General features: G+C 45.5%; 1 protein-coding gene across 5 annotated transcripts in view; it reads left to right on the forward strand.

Annotated features, from left to right (window-relative positions):
• Positions 1-12,716, forward strand: part of PC (pyruvate carboxylase) — a 582,027-nt gene that overhangs the window by 471,070 nt on the left and 98,241 nt on the right. For all 5 annotated transcript variants that reach the window (XM_029611112.1, XM_029611108.1, XM_029611109.1 and 2 more), the window contains one exon: positions 9,589-9,810. In XM_029611112.1, the coding sequence (XP_029466972.1) occupies positions 9,589-9,810 (222 nt within the window). The remainder of the gene's footprint in view (positions 1-9,588; positions 9,811-12,716) is intronic.

A 12,716-nucleotide genomic window follows, 5' to 3' on the forward strand; every position in this document is an offset into this window, starting at 1 on the left:
TGGCTTTTAAGGTGCATCAGGCTAAGGGGGTGTTTTAGGGCCACTCCTTGACAGGGTGCTATAGCCCCACTGGCTTTACTTTGAGAGAATTTCAGCCATGTAGCCTGATTATAGTAATTTATTTTCCTTGACAGCAGTTAATTCTCCAGCCTAAACCTATGCATTAAAAGGATAAAATAAGGGTCGTTCAAAATCTCGTTATGATTTTCCAACTCAGACTGTTAAATAAATTTTAACACCTGATATAAGAACATTAGAAGTTGCCTTACTGGGTCAGACCAAAGGTCCAGCAAGCCCAGTGTCCTGTTTCCAGCAGTGGCCAATCCAGGATACAAGTATCTGGCAAATACCCAAACATTAAATAGATCCCATGCTACTGATGCCAGTAATAAGCAGTGGCTATTCTCTTAAGTCAACATGATTAATAGTTTATGGACTTCTCCCCCAGGAATTTATTCAAACTTTTTTTAAACCCAGCTACACTGATTGCCTTAACCACATTCTCTGGCAATGAATTTCAAATCTTAATTGTGCATTAATTAAAAAAGAATTTTCTCCGATTTATTTTTAAATGATACTTGCTATCTTCACGGAGTGCCCCCTAGGCCTTGTATTATCTGAAAAAGTAAATAACTGTTTCTTAGCATTCAGAAAGGTTAAGCCACGAAAAGTGGGTTATACACCACTAGCAGCAGATGGAGACTGAGCAAAGCTGACCTCACGGTATATATACCCCTGCACTGACATCAGCCCGCCAGTATTGTCTGTCTCCAGCAAATGGCGGTCGTGCATCTCCCTACTGGAGAATGCTTACAAAAAGAAATTTAGAAGGAGAAAAAAAAAAGGAAATTAATTTGCTCCATTCTCCTGTGGTGATACTGTATGGTCCCTCCCTCAGTCGAGTTTTTCTGAAGTGATATCTGCAGATCCCTCCATCAGTAGAGTGCCTCGGTCCGGTAGCTGATTTTCGGCATGGACTTAGCTGTAAAGAGAGAAACAGCAAAGAGTTTAGCGAGTACAGGAAGCCGAGCGCAGCAGTGAAGGCTTTGCTCTGTCACCCCACAGCCAGGAACCGAGCCTATACTCGGCTAGGATGGGCTAAGCTCAGGTAATGGGTTTAAAAATAAAAAAAGGAAGATAATTTTAAGGATTCCATTCCCCTTCTGGACTCCGAGCTTTGGCGCCCGATCTGACGTCCATTCCTGCCTCTGGGGAAGGTTGGGGAGTTGTGGCAGCTTGGTGGGTTGAGCAGCCTTTCGGCTAGGCACTGCTCTCAGGCTTTGCTCACACGCCGCGTGGTATGCCTTGGCAGCGCTTGCGCACACAGATGGACACTCAGGTGGGCACCTATATAGATCACGTATTAGGCTACAAATGTCCATAGTGTATGCATATTGGACAGAGCTTTTTGGGCACCTTGTCCTGGTTCGCTTGTGCAGACGGGCACTTGGACGCACAATTGTCAGATGCTTTTGGGCGTGTACTGCTAGTGGGTGTTTATCCATGGCGCTGGTAGCAAAGAATCCTAAGTGCCTTACCCTTGTGCTGCTTGCTATATTTGGGTATCTCAGCCTGGCGTCACCTCTAATTTGTGTCAGCGCTGCTTGGAAGCTTAGGGAGAGTTATCTCCGGCTGACTTTGCTTGAGCCTGGCTCTTCCCAACATGATGTGGGAATGGGACCGGAGGGGGACCTGTCAGAGGATTCACCTGGTTTTGGGGCTTCCCTAACTGATCGTCAGCAGGGGAAGGCAACTCAGGCACAGGACCAATGCCCCCTGGTTTTGGTATGGATCCTTCTGCCCTTTCTTGGGTGGTATTTTTTTAAAGGGCTGCAGTCCTTTCTTTAGGCCCAGTCGGCGTAGCCGGCCAAACCTAAGAGTTCAGGATCGCAGACTGTGGATCCCTGCATGCCTGGTGCCGCAGGTAAGGTTTGGAGTATTTGTAGACCTGCTGTGAGTCAGGCTGATAGTAGGGACCCAGATGGCACAAATGATGAAGGTGATCCTTACTCTCAGGAGGATGGGGAAATTCCTCTGGGGTTGGAGCCGGATAGAGCAATGTTGCATTTCTTTCTTAGAGATGAGTTGCTGGCTCTGATCTCCCAGACACTGAAGATGCTAGGGTTACCAGATACTGATTCCATATCTGAGACAATGAAGAATCCCATTTTAGGTCCTTTGCGAAAAGCATCAATATGCTTCCCCATTATGAATAATATTTAAGAATTGATTGATCTTGAATGGGGCACCCCAGAAGCGAATTTTAAAAGGGGGCAAGCCTTGGAAGCGCTGTACCCCTGGATTTGGCGGCAAAAGAGCAGTTGCACCTTCCGAAAGTGAATGCGCTGGTGTGTGCCATCATCAAACGGATGACTATCCCTGTAAAAAGGGGAGCACCATTGAAGGATGTGCAGGTTAGGAGAATTGAGGCTATCCTTACGCAGGCCTTTGAGGCAGTGGCAATGAATTGCAGATAGCCTCTTGCTGCTCCCTTGTGGCTCGCTCTTGCTTGCTTCTCTCTCAGGAAGACAATGAGTCTGGTTTGAATTCCAGGGCAGTGATGGAACTGGAAGCTGCCTTTTTGGCGGTTGCAGGCTGCGACCTGGACCACACTTCTGCCAGAAGAGTGGCTTTGGTGATAGCAGCCAGGCATCAGCTATGGCTGAGGAATTGATCGGCCGTTACAATTTCAAAGTCTAATCTTGTGAAATTGCCTTATAAAGGATCACTTTGGTTTGGGAGTGAGTTGGAAAAAATGGCCAATAAGTGGGGTGAATCGCAGGTTCCTCAGTTACCAGAGAATAAAAAGCAGGCACCGCGCTCATTCAGCGTGAGAAGTTGTGGTAGGGGTTCAAAACATTTTCGACCCTACAGAGGAGCGGCTTGTCAGAGGGCTCGAGTTTGGGTAGGTCTCAGTCTTTCTTCCCAGGCAGCCCAGATGGGGCACGGACTCAAGCGACGGTGCCCCCCAACCCCTCAATGAGGGTGTGCTAACCCACCCCCCGGGAACAGGAGATAGAGGATGGCCTGCCTCTCTTTTATCAGAGGTGGGTTGAGATCACATCAGACTAGTGAGTTCTGGAGATGATAAGAGATGGCTGTGCTCTAGAGTTTCTCAGCGTTCCTCAGGACATTTTCATGTTGTCTCCCTGCAGCTCTCCGCAGAAAAGACAGGCAGTGGAGTGATCTCAGTGTCCACGTAACAAGAAAATACAGGCCAATATTCAGTTTATTTCATTGACCCAAGAAGGAGGTTTCCTTCGCCCTGTTCTGGTTCTCAAGGGAGTCAACCGTCTTTTGCGAGTGACTCGTTTTGGCATGGAAACCCTATGGTCAATGATAATAGCAGCACAGTCGGAGGAGTTTACGTCTCTGGAATTGTCAGTGGCATATTTGAATTTTTCCATTTGACTGGAGCATCAAATGTTTTCTGCGTTTTGCTGTTTTGGGGCGACCTTATCAGTTTCGAGTGCTACCCTTTGGTTTGGCCACCGTGTCCAGAATCTTCTCCAAGGTCATGATGGTGGTAGCAGCAGTGTTGAGAGAGGATGGTCCACCCATACTTAGATGATTGGCTAATTTGTGCCAAATTTCCTTGCTACAGGAAATAGGGTGGGTGGTGAACTTGGCCAAGAGCAATCTTCAGCCATCCCAGACACTGGAGTATTTCTGTGTTCTGCTTTCAGAAACTGATGGCGTGGGTGGAACTATTGACAGAAACAATATGCCTGATGGTGTTGTCTTATCTACAGGTGATTGGGTTCATGGCAGCTACCCTAGAGTTGTTTCTGTGGGCAAGGGTGCATATGCGTCCTCTTCAGTGCACACTGCTTGCACGTTGGAGTTTACAGTCTCAGGACTACTCGATAAGGCTTCAGTTACCGGTGGAGATCAGCATCCCACTGCAGTGGTGGTTGCAAGTGGATCTTCTAAGGAAGGGCCTTCCCCTATAAACACTGGACTGGCTAGTACTCACGACAGATACGAGCCTCCAGACTCTGTAGCATCAATTGGCTGGAAGCCTGTGCCGTTTGGCATGCTTGTGATTCATCGATCGCTTGCAGGGTCGAGCGGTCCGAATGATGTCTGACAATGTGATGACGGTGGCTTTCATCAATCGCCAGGGAAGGAACCAAGAGCCAGCAAGTGTCGCAGGAAATAGCCCAACTCATAGAATGGGCGGAAGTACGTTTTCATAAGATCTCAGCCTCACACATTGCAGTAAAAGAAAATGTATGAGCTGACTTTCTCAGCAGACAGGGTCTGGATCCAGGAGAATTATCAAACGATGTTTTCTAGCTCATAATGGGCCACTGAAGCCTCCTATTTTCTAGGTTTGCTGATGACATCACACAGTGCAAAGATTCCTCGCTTCTTCAGTCACAGGAGAGATCTGAAGTCTTGGGCATCGAAACCCTCATGCAGGAGTGGCCAAAAGGCAAGCTTCTATATATCTTTTCCCCGTGGCCCATGTTGGGCAGAATAATTCAGAGGATCAAGAGACGCATGGAGTTGGTGCTTCTGGTGACGCCAGATTGGCCCAGGAGAATGTAGTATGCAGAGTTGGGGAGCCTCCTCTTAGACTCTCCTCTCCGATTACTGGTCCACAGGGATCTGCTACGGCAGGGGCCTATTCTTCTCGAAGATCTGACTCTATTTTGTCTTATGTATGGCCTTTGAGAGGGCTCGGTTGCTGAAGCATGGATATTCCACTGCAGTGATTCCATCTTTCTTTGAGCGCAAAATTTCTCCACCTGCTTAGCCTATTTTGGATTTGGCAAGAGATTGCGGTTTGGTATGAGGAATGAGGGGTTCATCTTCATTCGGTTAATATCCCACTTATTTAGTGTTTTGTGGGGGGGTTTGTTTTCTTTGCAGGATCAGTTGATTAAGGCCTCAGCCCTTAATCTCTTGAAGGTGTACAGATGACAACTTTTGTCTGTTTCTAAAGTCAGGTGAATGGTGAATCCTTGTCAGCCCATCCGGATGTGACCCGGTTCTTGAAAGGCATGAAGCATCTTTGTTCCCCCCTTGCGAAGGTCAGTGCCCTTGTGGAGTCTTAATCTGGTGCTGGATTTTCTGGTGGGCCTCACCTTCGACCACTGTGTAGTGTCTCCCTGAAGTTGCTTACTTTGAAGAGTAAGTAACTTCAAGGTGTTCTGCGTGTAGAGTTTCCAAACTATAGGCTCAGTGTTGCCGGGAACTGTTCCTGCGAGTGACTCCAGGGGCAGTCCAGCTGCGAATTATTCTGTCTTTTTTGCCAAAAGTAGTCTCGGATTTTTCACTTGAATTATTTGGTTTCCCTGCCGATACTGGTCAGGGAGAGAGATGTGGATGAATATAGTCTCTTACAAACCTTGAATGTCGAGCGGCATATTATGAGGTATTTGGAGGTTTCTCAATCTCCATGGTCAGGGTAAACAGGATGAGCCAGCATTGCAGGCTACGATAACCTCCTTAATCCAGCGGGCTATCACGGTCATATATGTGGATACTGAGCAGTTATTGCCTGGTCAGGTTAGGGTTCATTCCACTAGGGCTCAGGCAGTGTCATGGGCGAAATTAAATTGTTGTCTTCCGTCAAGAATTGCCAACCTGCACGTGGTCTTCCTTACACACCTTTCCCAGGCATTACTGCCTGGATGTGCAGGCCTGGGAGGACGCAGCCTTTGCACATGTGGTGTTGAACGGACTGCGGGCAGCTTCCCATCCTGTTTGGAAGTAGCTTTGGTATATACCACTGTTCGTGGATTAACCCATCTGAATGCGAAGAAAGGAGAAATTATTTCTTACCTGATAATTTCCTTTTCTTTAATGAAGACAGGTTAATCCACCTTCCCACCTTTGTCTGCCAGATGGTGGTGCTATTGTCCTCCTGAGTGGCTGTGTTTCTGGACATTACTGGTATTCGTTAGATCCAGTCCCTAGATTAGTGATATTACATTTTTTTTCGTTCTTTGTGCCACTAGACATCCTTTTTGTTTATCCCATGCCTTTTTGAATTCCATTACCATTCTTACCCTCCCCACCTCTTCTGGGAGGGCTTTCCAGACATCCACTATCCTTTCTGTGAAAAAGTATTTTCTGACATAGTGTACCTGAGTCTAATCCCCTTGGAGCTTCATATCATGATCTCTAGTACGTTCTACTATAATATCTGTAAATTCTTTTCCATTGGAAAAAGTTGGTATCCCTTTCAGGTATTTAAAAGTCAGTATCATATCCCCTCCAGTCTCTTCTCTCCTCTAGGATATACATACTTAGATTCTCAAATCTCATCTCGTATGTCTTTTGGTGCAAACCCTGCACCATTTTGGTTGCCTTTTTCTGCACTGCATCTAATCTCTCTAACCTTTTTGATAGATGGCCTCCATATCACCTCTTTTATTCTTGCTAGTTATACCTCTCTAAACAGCTCAGAATCCCTCTGGCTCTAGTTACTGCCTTATCACATGGTCAGAAGTGGACATGTGAATCCTTAATTCTGGTGCTGGGACACGAAGGTCCACTCTGAACAAACTAGCATTAGTCAGCTGACAGGTGACGGGCCACAACCAGGCCAGAGGGGGCGAAGTCCGGTAACTGGCAGAAGTCGAGGCAGGCAGAAGATAAGGTGAGATCCAGTGAACAGACAAGGTTCAAGATAGGCAGCTGGCAAGGTGAGGTCTGGTAAACAGAAAAAGTCAAGACGGACAGCAGGCAAGGCAAGGTCCGATAAACAGGCAAGGGTCAAGACGAATCCAAAGCTCAAAAACTCAGGGCACTCGGGTATAGAACCTGTTGCTCAGGCATCACTCAACAGATTAAGCCAACTTTATATGCGGGAAGAGCGATTACATCATCAGGGTGAGCCCCAGGAGGTCCAGATTGCTGGACCTATAAACCTGGAAGTGAAGAGAAACTTAAGTCAGGCAGGAAGCAGACAAGGAGCCGAGGCCAGAGACTATGCCAGAACTCTCACAGATGCCAGAAGTCAATGCTGGAAGTATGTTACAGAAACAGAGGGTAGGACTAAATAGTTTTTCAAATGGAAAAGGTCATTAATGAAGTACCACAGGGATCGGTACTGAGATTTGTGCTGTTTAATATATTCATAAATGATCGAGGAAAGGAAGCAATGAATGAGGTGATCAAATTTGCAGATGACATGAAATTATTCAAAGTCGTTAAAAAAGCAGCAGATCGCAAGGAACTGCAGAAGAACCTTATCAAACTAGGAGACTGGGCATCTGAATGACAGATATTAATATTGAAACATGCATAAAGGAAAAAATAATCCTAACTACAGGTACACATTGCTGCTTTCTGTATAAGGAGTCACCACTCAGGAAAAGCAACACTGGAGTCCTTGCGAGTCCTTCAGATCTTCAGCTCATTGTGTGACAGCAGTCAAAAAGCAATGAAGAATAAAATGAAAAATGTCGTATTGCCTCTGTATCGATCCATGATCTGACTGCAGTTCTGATCACCCCCATCTCAAAAAAGAGAACAGAACTAGAAAAGCTGCAGAGAATGGGAACACAAAATATAAAGCTAATGGATGGCTCCCCCTACAATGAGAGGCTTATGCAGGCCAAGGCTCTGCAGCCTGGAAAGGAGATGACTTAGAGGGACTTGATAGAAGTTTATAAAATCATGAGTTTGGTGGAATGGGTAAATAAAAAGGCAGTTATTTACCGTTTTCAAATACTAAACAAAGGAGATACTCCAGCCAGCAGATTTAAAACAAATCTCAGAAAGTACTATTTTTATTCAGTGCACAATCAAGCTGTGGAATCTTGTCAGAAGACATGGTTAAGGCAACTGGCCTAGTGGAATTTAATAAAGGTTTGGACAAGTTTCTGGAGGAAAAGTTCATAAAACACTTTTAGCCAGGTAGACTAAAAACTGCTATTCCTATCCCTAGGAGTGAGTAATATGATATAGATCTACTTTTTGGGATATGCCAGAGTACTTGTGATCTGGACTGGCCACTGTCAGAGACAGGATGCTGGGCTCGATAGACCTTGGTCAGATCCAGCATGGCATGTGTTATGCTCTTATGAAAGGGTTTTGAATGAGGTAACCAAAATGTCATTTTGGTAAGTCCAGTTCATGTAAATCATTATGGCTGGTCAAAGGAGCATGGAGTGGTAAAAGCTCAACTTTTGTTGAGTCTGTCTCCTCAGTTGTTTACAGCCAAGGTAGCTGGGAAAATCTTGGCCAACTTCTCATTCTTCCCATCACCCATCTTGGTGTGGAAAATCTATTTAATAGATCTCCATGGTTCATTTTTACTCTTCCATTAGACTGAAAAATTGATGCATATCCAGCATAGCTCTCTGCTTCAACGGCAGGGGAGAAGAAAAACTGATACTTCACGCATATCCAGCATAGCTCCCTGCTTCAACGGCAGGGGAGAAGAAAAACAACCAATAAGGGCTGAATAACAGTCTGGGTAAAACAAATAAGCATGGGTGTAGCTTGCTTATTGCGGCGGTTACTACCCCTAACTAATCAAGCTTGATATTTCACTTGGATGCAGCTCCATCACTGCTCTCTACATTAATGGTGGGGGTGGAAGGGAAATAGAACCAAAGAGCTAAGAGAAACAGATAAGTATGAGAAAAAAAAATGTGTGAAGCTTGCTGGGCAGACTGGATGGGCCGTTTGGTCTTCTTCTGCCGTCATTTCTATGTTTCTATGATAGCCAACACCCAAGATTACAGCAGTTAGAAATTCATCTTTTTATTAAATAATTGTGTACAATGAGAATCTCGCAGATAAAAATCAGAAGCAGTTTTGGTCAAAAGAGGAACGTGTCATTTATATATACTCTATTTTATGCAAAGCCAGTTAATCTCCATAATAGGCATAATCATCATGTTCAACCTATCACTTTTACCATATAAGCCTAATCACGAATAATCATGAATAATAATTTTACCGCAATTCCCTAGTTCCTACCAATCATACTTTTTTCGCATTTCCTCTTTCTTACCTAAAATATACATTAATCATTAGCTTGTTTTCTTATTACTTCCTACCACTAATCTGCAATACCTAGTAAATTAAACTTCAGAAGTAAGCAAATTTGTCAGAAGACAGTCACAAGAATCTCTCTTCTCCATTTTCCTTTTCCTTTTCTTCTCTATTTTCTACAATTCTTTCAGTAGTTCTTAGTGTTACTTGCTTCTGCATGGTGGTGTAAACGAGTTCTAACGCATTTCTGCATTGACCTATAAGCTACTACACAGTCTCCAGTGTTAACCTGTCACGGTATCTGAAATACTTAGGTCTTAAACCTGCTAGTTGCTTCTAGTCACCACATTGGGATCTTCTTTATTTCTCTCAGCACCAACTTCACACATTGCAGTGGAGTCCCACTTGTTCCTCCAGTCTCAGACCTGAGCTACATTTTCCTTTTTCTTTTATTTTAAATTCCCTGTTTTGTGTATGTTAGAACAAGGTAAAGTTTGGATAACCTAAATCTTTTCCACATGCAATGAATCTGTTACCTTCCTGTTTTTTTCCTCCTTGCATGCTTCACCTTGTGTGCCCACACAAAGCAACCCAGTGACCTCTTCTGTTTCATTTCAATGCCCACAGGAGAGCCCCCTGCCGGATTTCGTGACATTCTTCTTAGGGAAGGTCCCGAAAGCTTTGCCAAGGCCATCCGAAAACACAGCGGTCTGCTGCTGATGGACACCACATTCAGAGATGCCCACCAGTCCTTACTGGCAACTCGCGTGCGCACCCATGACCTGAAGAAGATTGCTCCCTTTGTGTCTCAGAACTTCGGCAACCTTTTCAGCATAGAGAACTGGGGAGGTAAGTAAAAATGGGTATTAGTAATTATTTTATATTCTGCCTTTTGCAACTGGCCAGTCACTTAAAATTAGATTACATTCAGGTACAGAAGGTCCCTTCCCAGAGGGCTTACATTCTAAAGGTATCATTTACTAAGCTGTGATAGGTGTTAATGTATGGTAAATGCTTTTCTCCTAGGACATAAGAAGAAGACACTTGTAATTTTATAATTTTATTTGCAATATACACATATACCTGTCTAACATTAAAAATTCTCTCTAACTCATACATCCATCACATACACACCACGTAAAATCCCATATCCCAATAACCTCAATTTCAAATAATTTACACTTTGAGAACGTTTTTTTGATATGCAATTAAAAAACATATACGCATGTATTTAACAATTACAACATGTTAAGTATCAATACAATAAATCAAGAGTACAATGTATCCATAAAATATCAATGTCAATCCAACTCTCCTTGTAACATTGCAGTATGTCATGGACACAGTGTATCAGTAAAGTGTTAATATTGGTCCAACTAGTTGTATTGATACTTACCATGTTGTAATTGTTAAATACATGCGTATATGTTTTTTAATTGCATATCAAAAAAACGTTCTCAAAGTGTAAATTATTTGAAATTGAGGTTATTGGGATATGGGATTTTACGTGGTGTGTATGTGATGGATGTATGAGTTGGAGAGAATTTTAATGTTAGACAGGTATATGTGTATATTGCAAATAAAATTATAAAATTACAAGTGTCTTCTTCTTGTGTATAGTTTAGCAACTGGATAGAAGAGGGATTAATTATTGACCCTTTGTATAGTATACCATTGGTTTCTCCAAGGACAAGCAGGATGGTAATCCTCACATGGGTAACATCATTAGATGGAGCCTGGCACGGAAAACTTCTGTCAAAGTTTCTAGAACTTTGACTGGCATACTCAGCATGCCCTAATGCACATTCATGCGGGGTCCCTCTTCAGTTGCTTTTATTCTGCTGAGCTGTCCTCTTGTGGTCAGAGCTTGTGCTCTTCTTCTTTGGAAAACTTCCAGTTTTCAGCTTCTTTTTTGACTTTTTCCTGTGCCAGATCCCTCTACAGTTCCCCCTACCTTCAGTCAGTCTAGCGGCACGGTAAGTTCCTTTTGTGCGGTCGATTCCCGTTAGTGGTGTCCTTCAGGCCCGCTGGCCATCGACCGTTTGCTGACCTTGTTTTCCGTATTGTGTTGAGTTTTCTTCAGTGCCCCAATGCCCTTGGACTATGTCCATTACAGGTTTACATGAGGTGTGCATCCTTTTGCCTGGGAGCATCCCATGATGTCCAAGGGTGCCATCTATATGATCAGATGACTCCCAAGAGCTGGCATGCCTGCCTTGACAAAATGGATAACTCCCCAGCGGTCCAAGCCTACTACATCAGTGTCAGTGTCCTTGATATCAAAGGATCGTGGAGAACCGATGGGTAACAATCCCTCACCTTTCAGCCCTACACTGGTAACACCCAAGGAGTGGGGGGCTGGGGATCGGGCTTCTTTGGTCTCCTCGAGGTCCAAGGCATCTGGATCTTCGTTGTCCACCTCAGTGTCGGGGAAAGACTGGGCTGAGCACTGTAGGAAATTAAGGAAACATCAAAATCAGTTGCCGTCAATGCCCCAAAGCATCCCCAAGGCAAGGAGGTTATATGCTCCATCGATGCCATGGCTCCCAGGCGGTCCCCACTGATTCTGGTGTTGGATGCCGACGTCCCTCTAGGCTCCAAAGAGGGATCACGCCATGCTTCCTTCCGCTTAGCTGATCCTGGCGTCTGCAACCTTCGAGGAGGAGCTGGAGCATCAGGAGCAGTTGGTGGATGAAGCTCAGTGGGGCATCGAGCTGGTGCCTCCGCCAGCACTTGTGGCCATGGCCTTGGCATCCTTCCCACTCAGTTAGCTCCGGTGCCCCAGGGACTGTCAATGCCCCATGGGGCACTGTTGTATCCTCAGCCCAGTGCCGACCTTTTTCATGGCTCTTCAGATTAGGAAGGTCCTACGAGATCAGCTGCGCCCTCCTGCACCTCAGCCGGCTCTGCCAGGTTTGCCAGCGTGTCCATCGACCTCCGTTGGTGCCCGCAGGGTCTGGGCCTCTGTTCTCACTGAAGGGAGCCAAAAATGGAGCTCTGGGTATACTCAATGTCACTTACGACCCCTGGGGGGATGATACCTCCGATTCCTCCTTTGAGGATTCCAAGGGCCTTCCCTCGGACCCATCTCCCCCAGAGGAGTGACGGAGGTCCCTGCTCGAAGGCTTGACTTTCACTGGTTTTGAGCAAGTCATGCGGAAGTTATTCAGTTCCAGCTCATGACGGAGGAGGATGCTAAGCACAAGATGCTGGAGGTCCTCCAATTTCTGGAAGCTCCAAAGGAGATTGTGGTTGTCCCAGTCCATGAAATCTTCAAAGAGCTGCTACTCAGAATTTGGGAACACCCCTCACGGTGCCACCTATAAAAAGGAAGGCAGGTGGTGTGTACCTGGTCTAGCATGTCACTGCCTTTGAAAAACATCATCTCCCCCACCAGTCAGTGGTGTTTGAGTCCATGCCTAAGAAGACCATACACTCCTGGACCCATACCTCTGCTCCCTCGGGGAGGGAACATAGGGCGCTGGATGCACTGGGTAAGAAAGTCTTTCAGGACACCATGCTGATCACCTGAATTGTCTCCTTTGGAAACAGGTTCAGGAGGTGGCTGACCATCTGCCCCAGCACCAGCAGGAGGCTTTATTGGTGGTCGCGCAGCAGGGCCTTTAATGCGGGAAGCATGAGGTGCGTGCCACATACGATGTGTTTAAGATGGCGGCGAGGGTTGTGGCTGCCAGGATTGGCACCCACAGGATGGCTTGGCCCCGGGCCTCAGACCTCCGGTTGAAGGTGCAGGA

This window comes from Rhinatrema bivittatum, chromosome 8 (assembly GCF_901001135.1).
Source record: "Rhinatrema bivittatum chromosome 8, aRhiBiv1.1, whole genome shotgun sequence".
NCBI lineage: Eukaryota > Metazoa > Chordata > Amphibia > Gymnophiona > Rhinatrematidae > Rhinatrema > Rhinatrema bivittatum.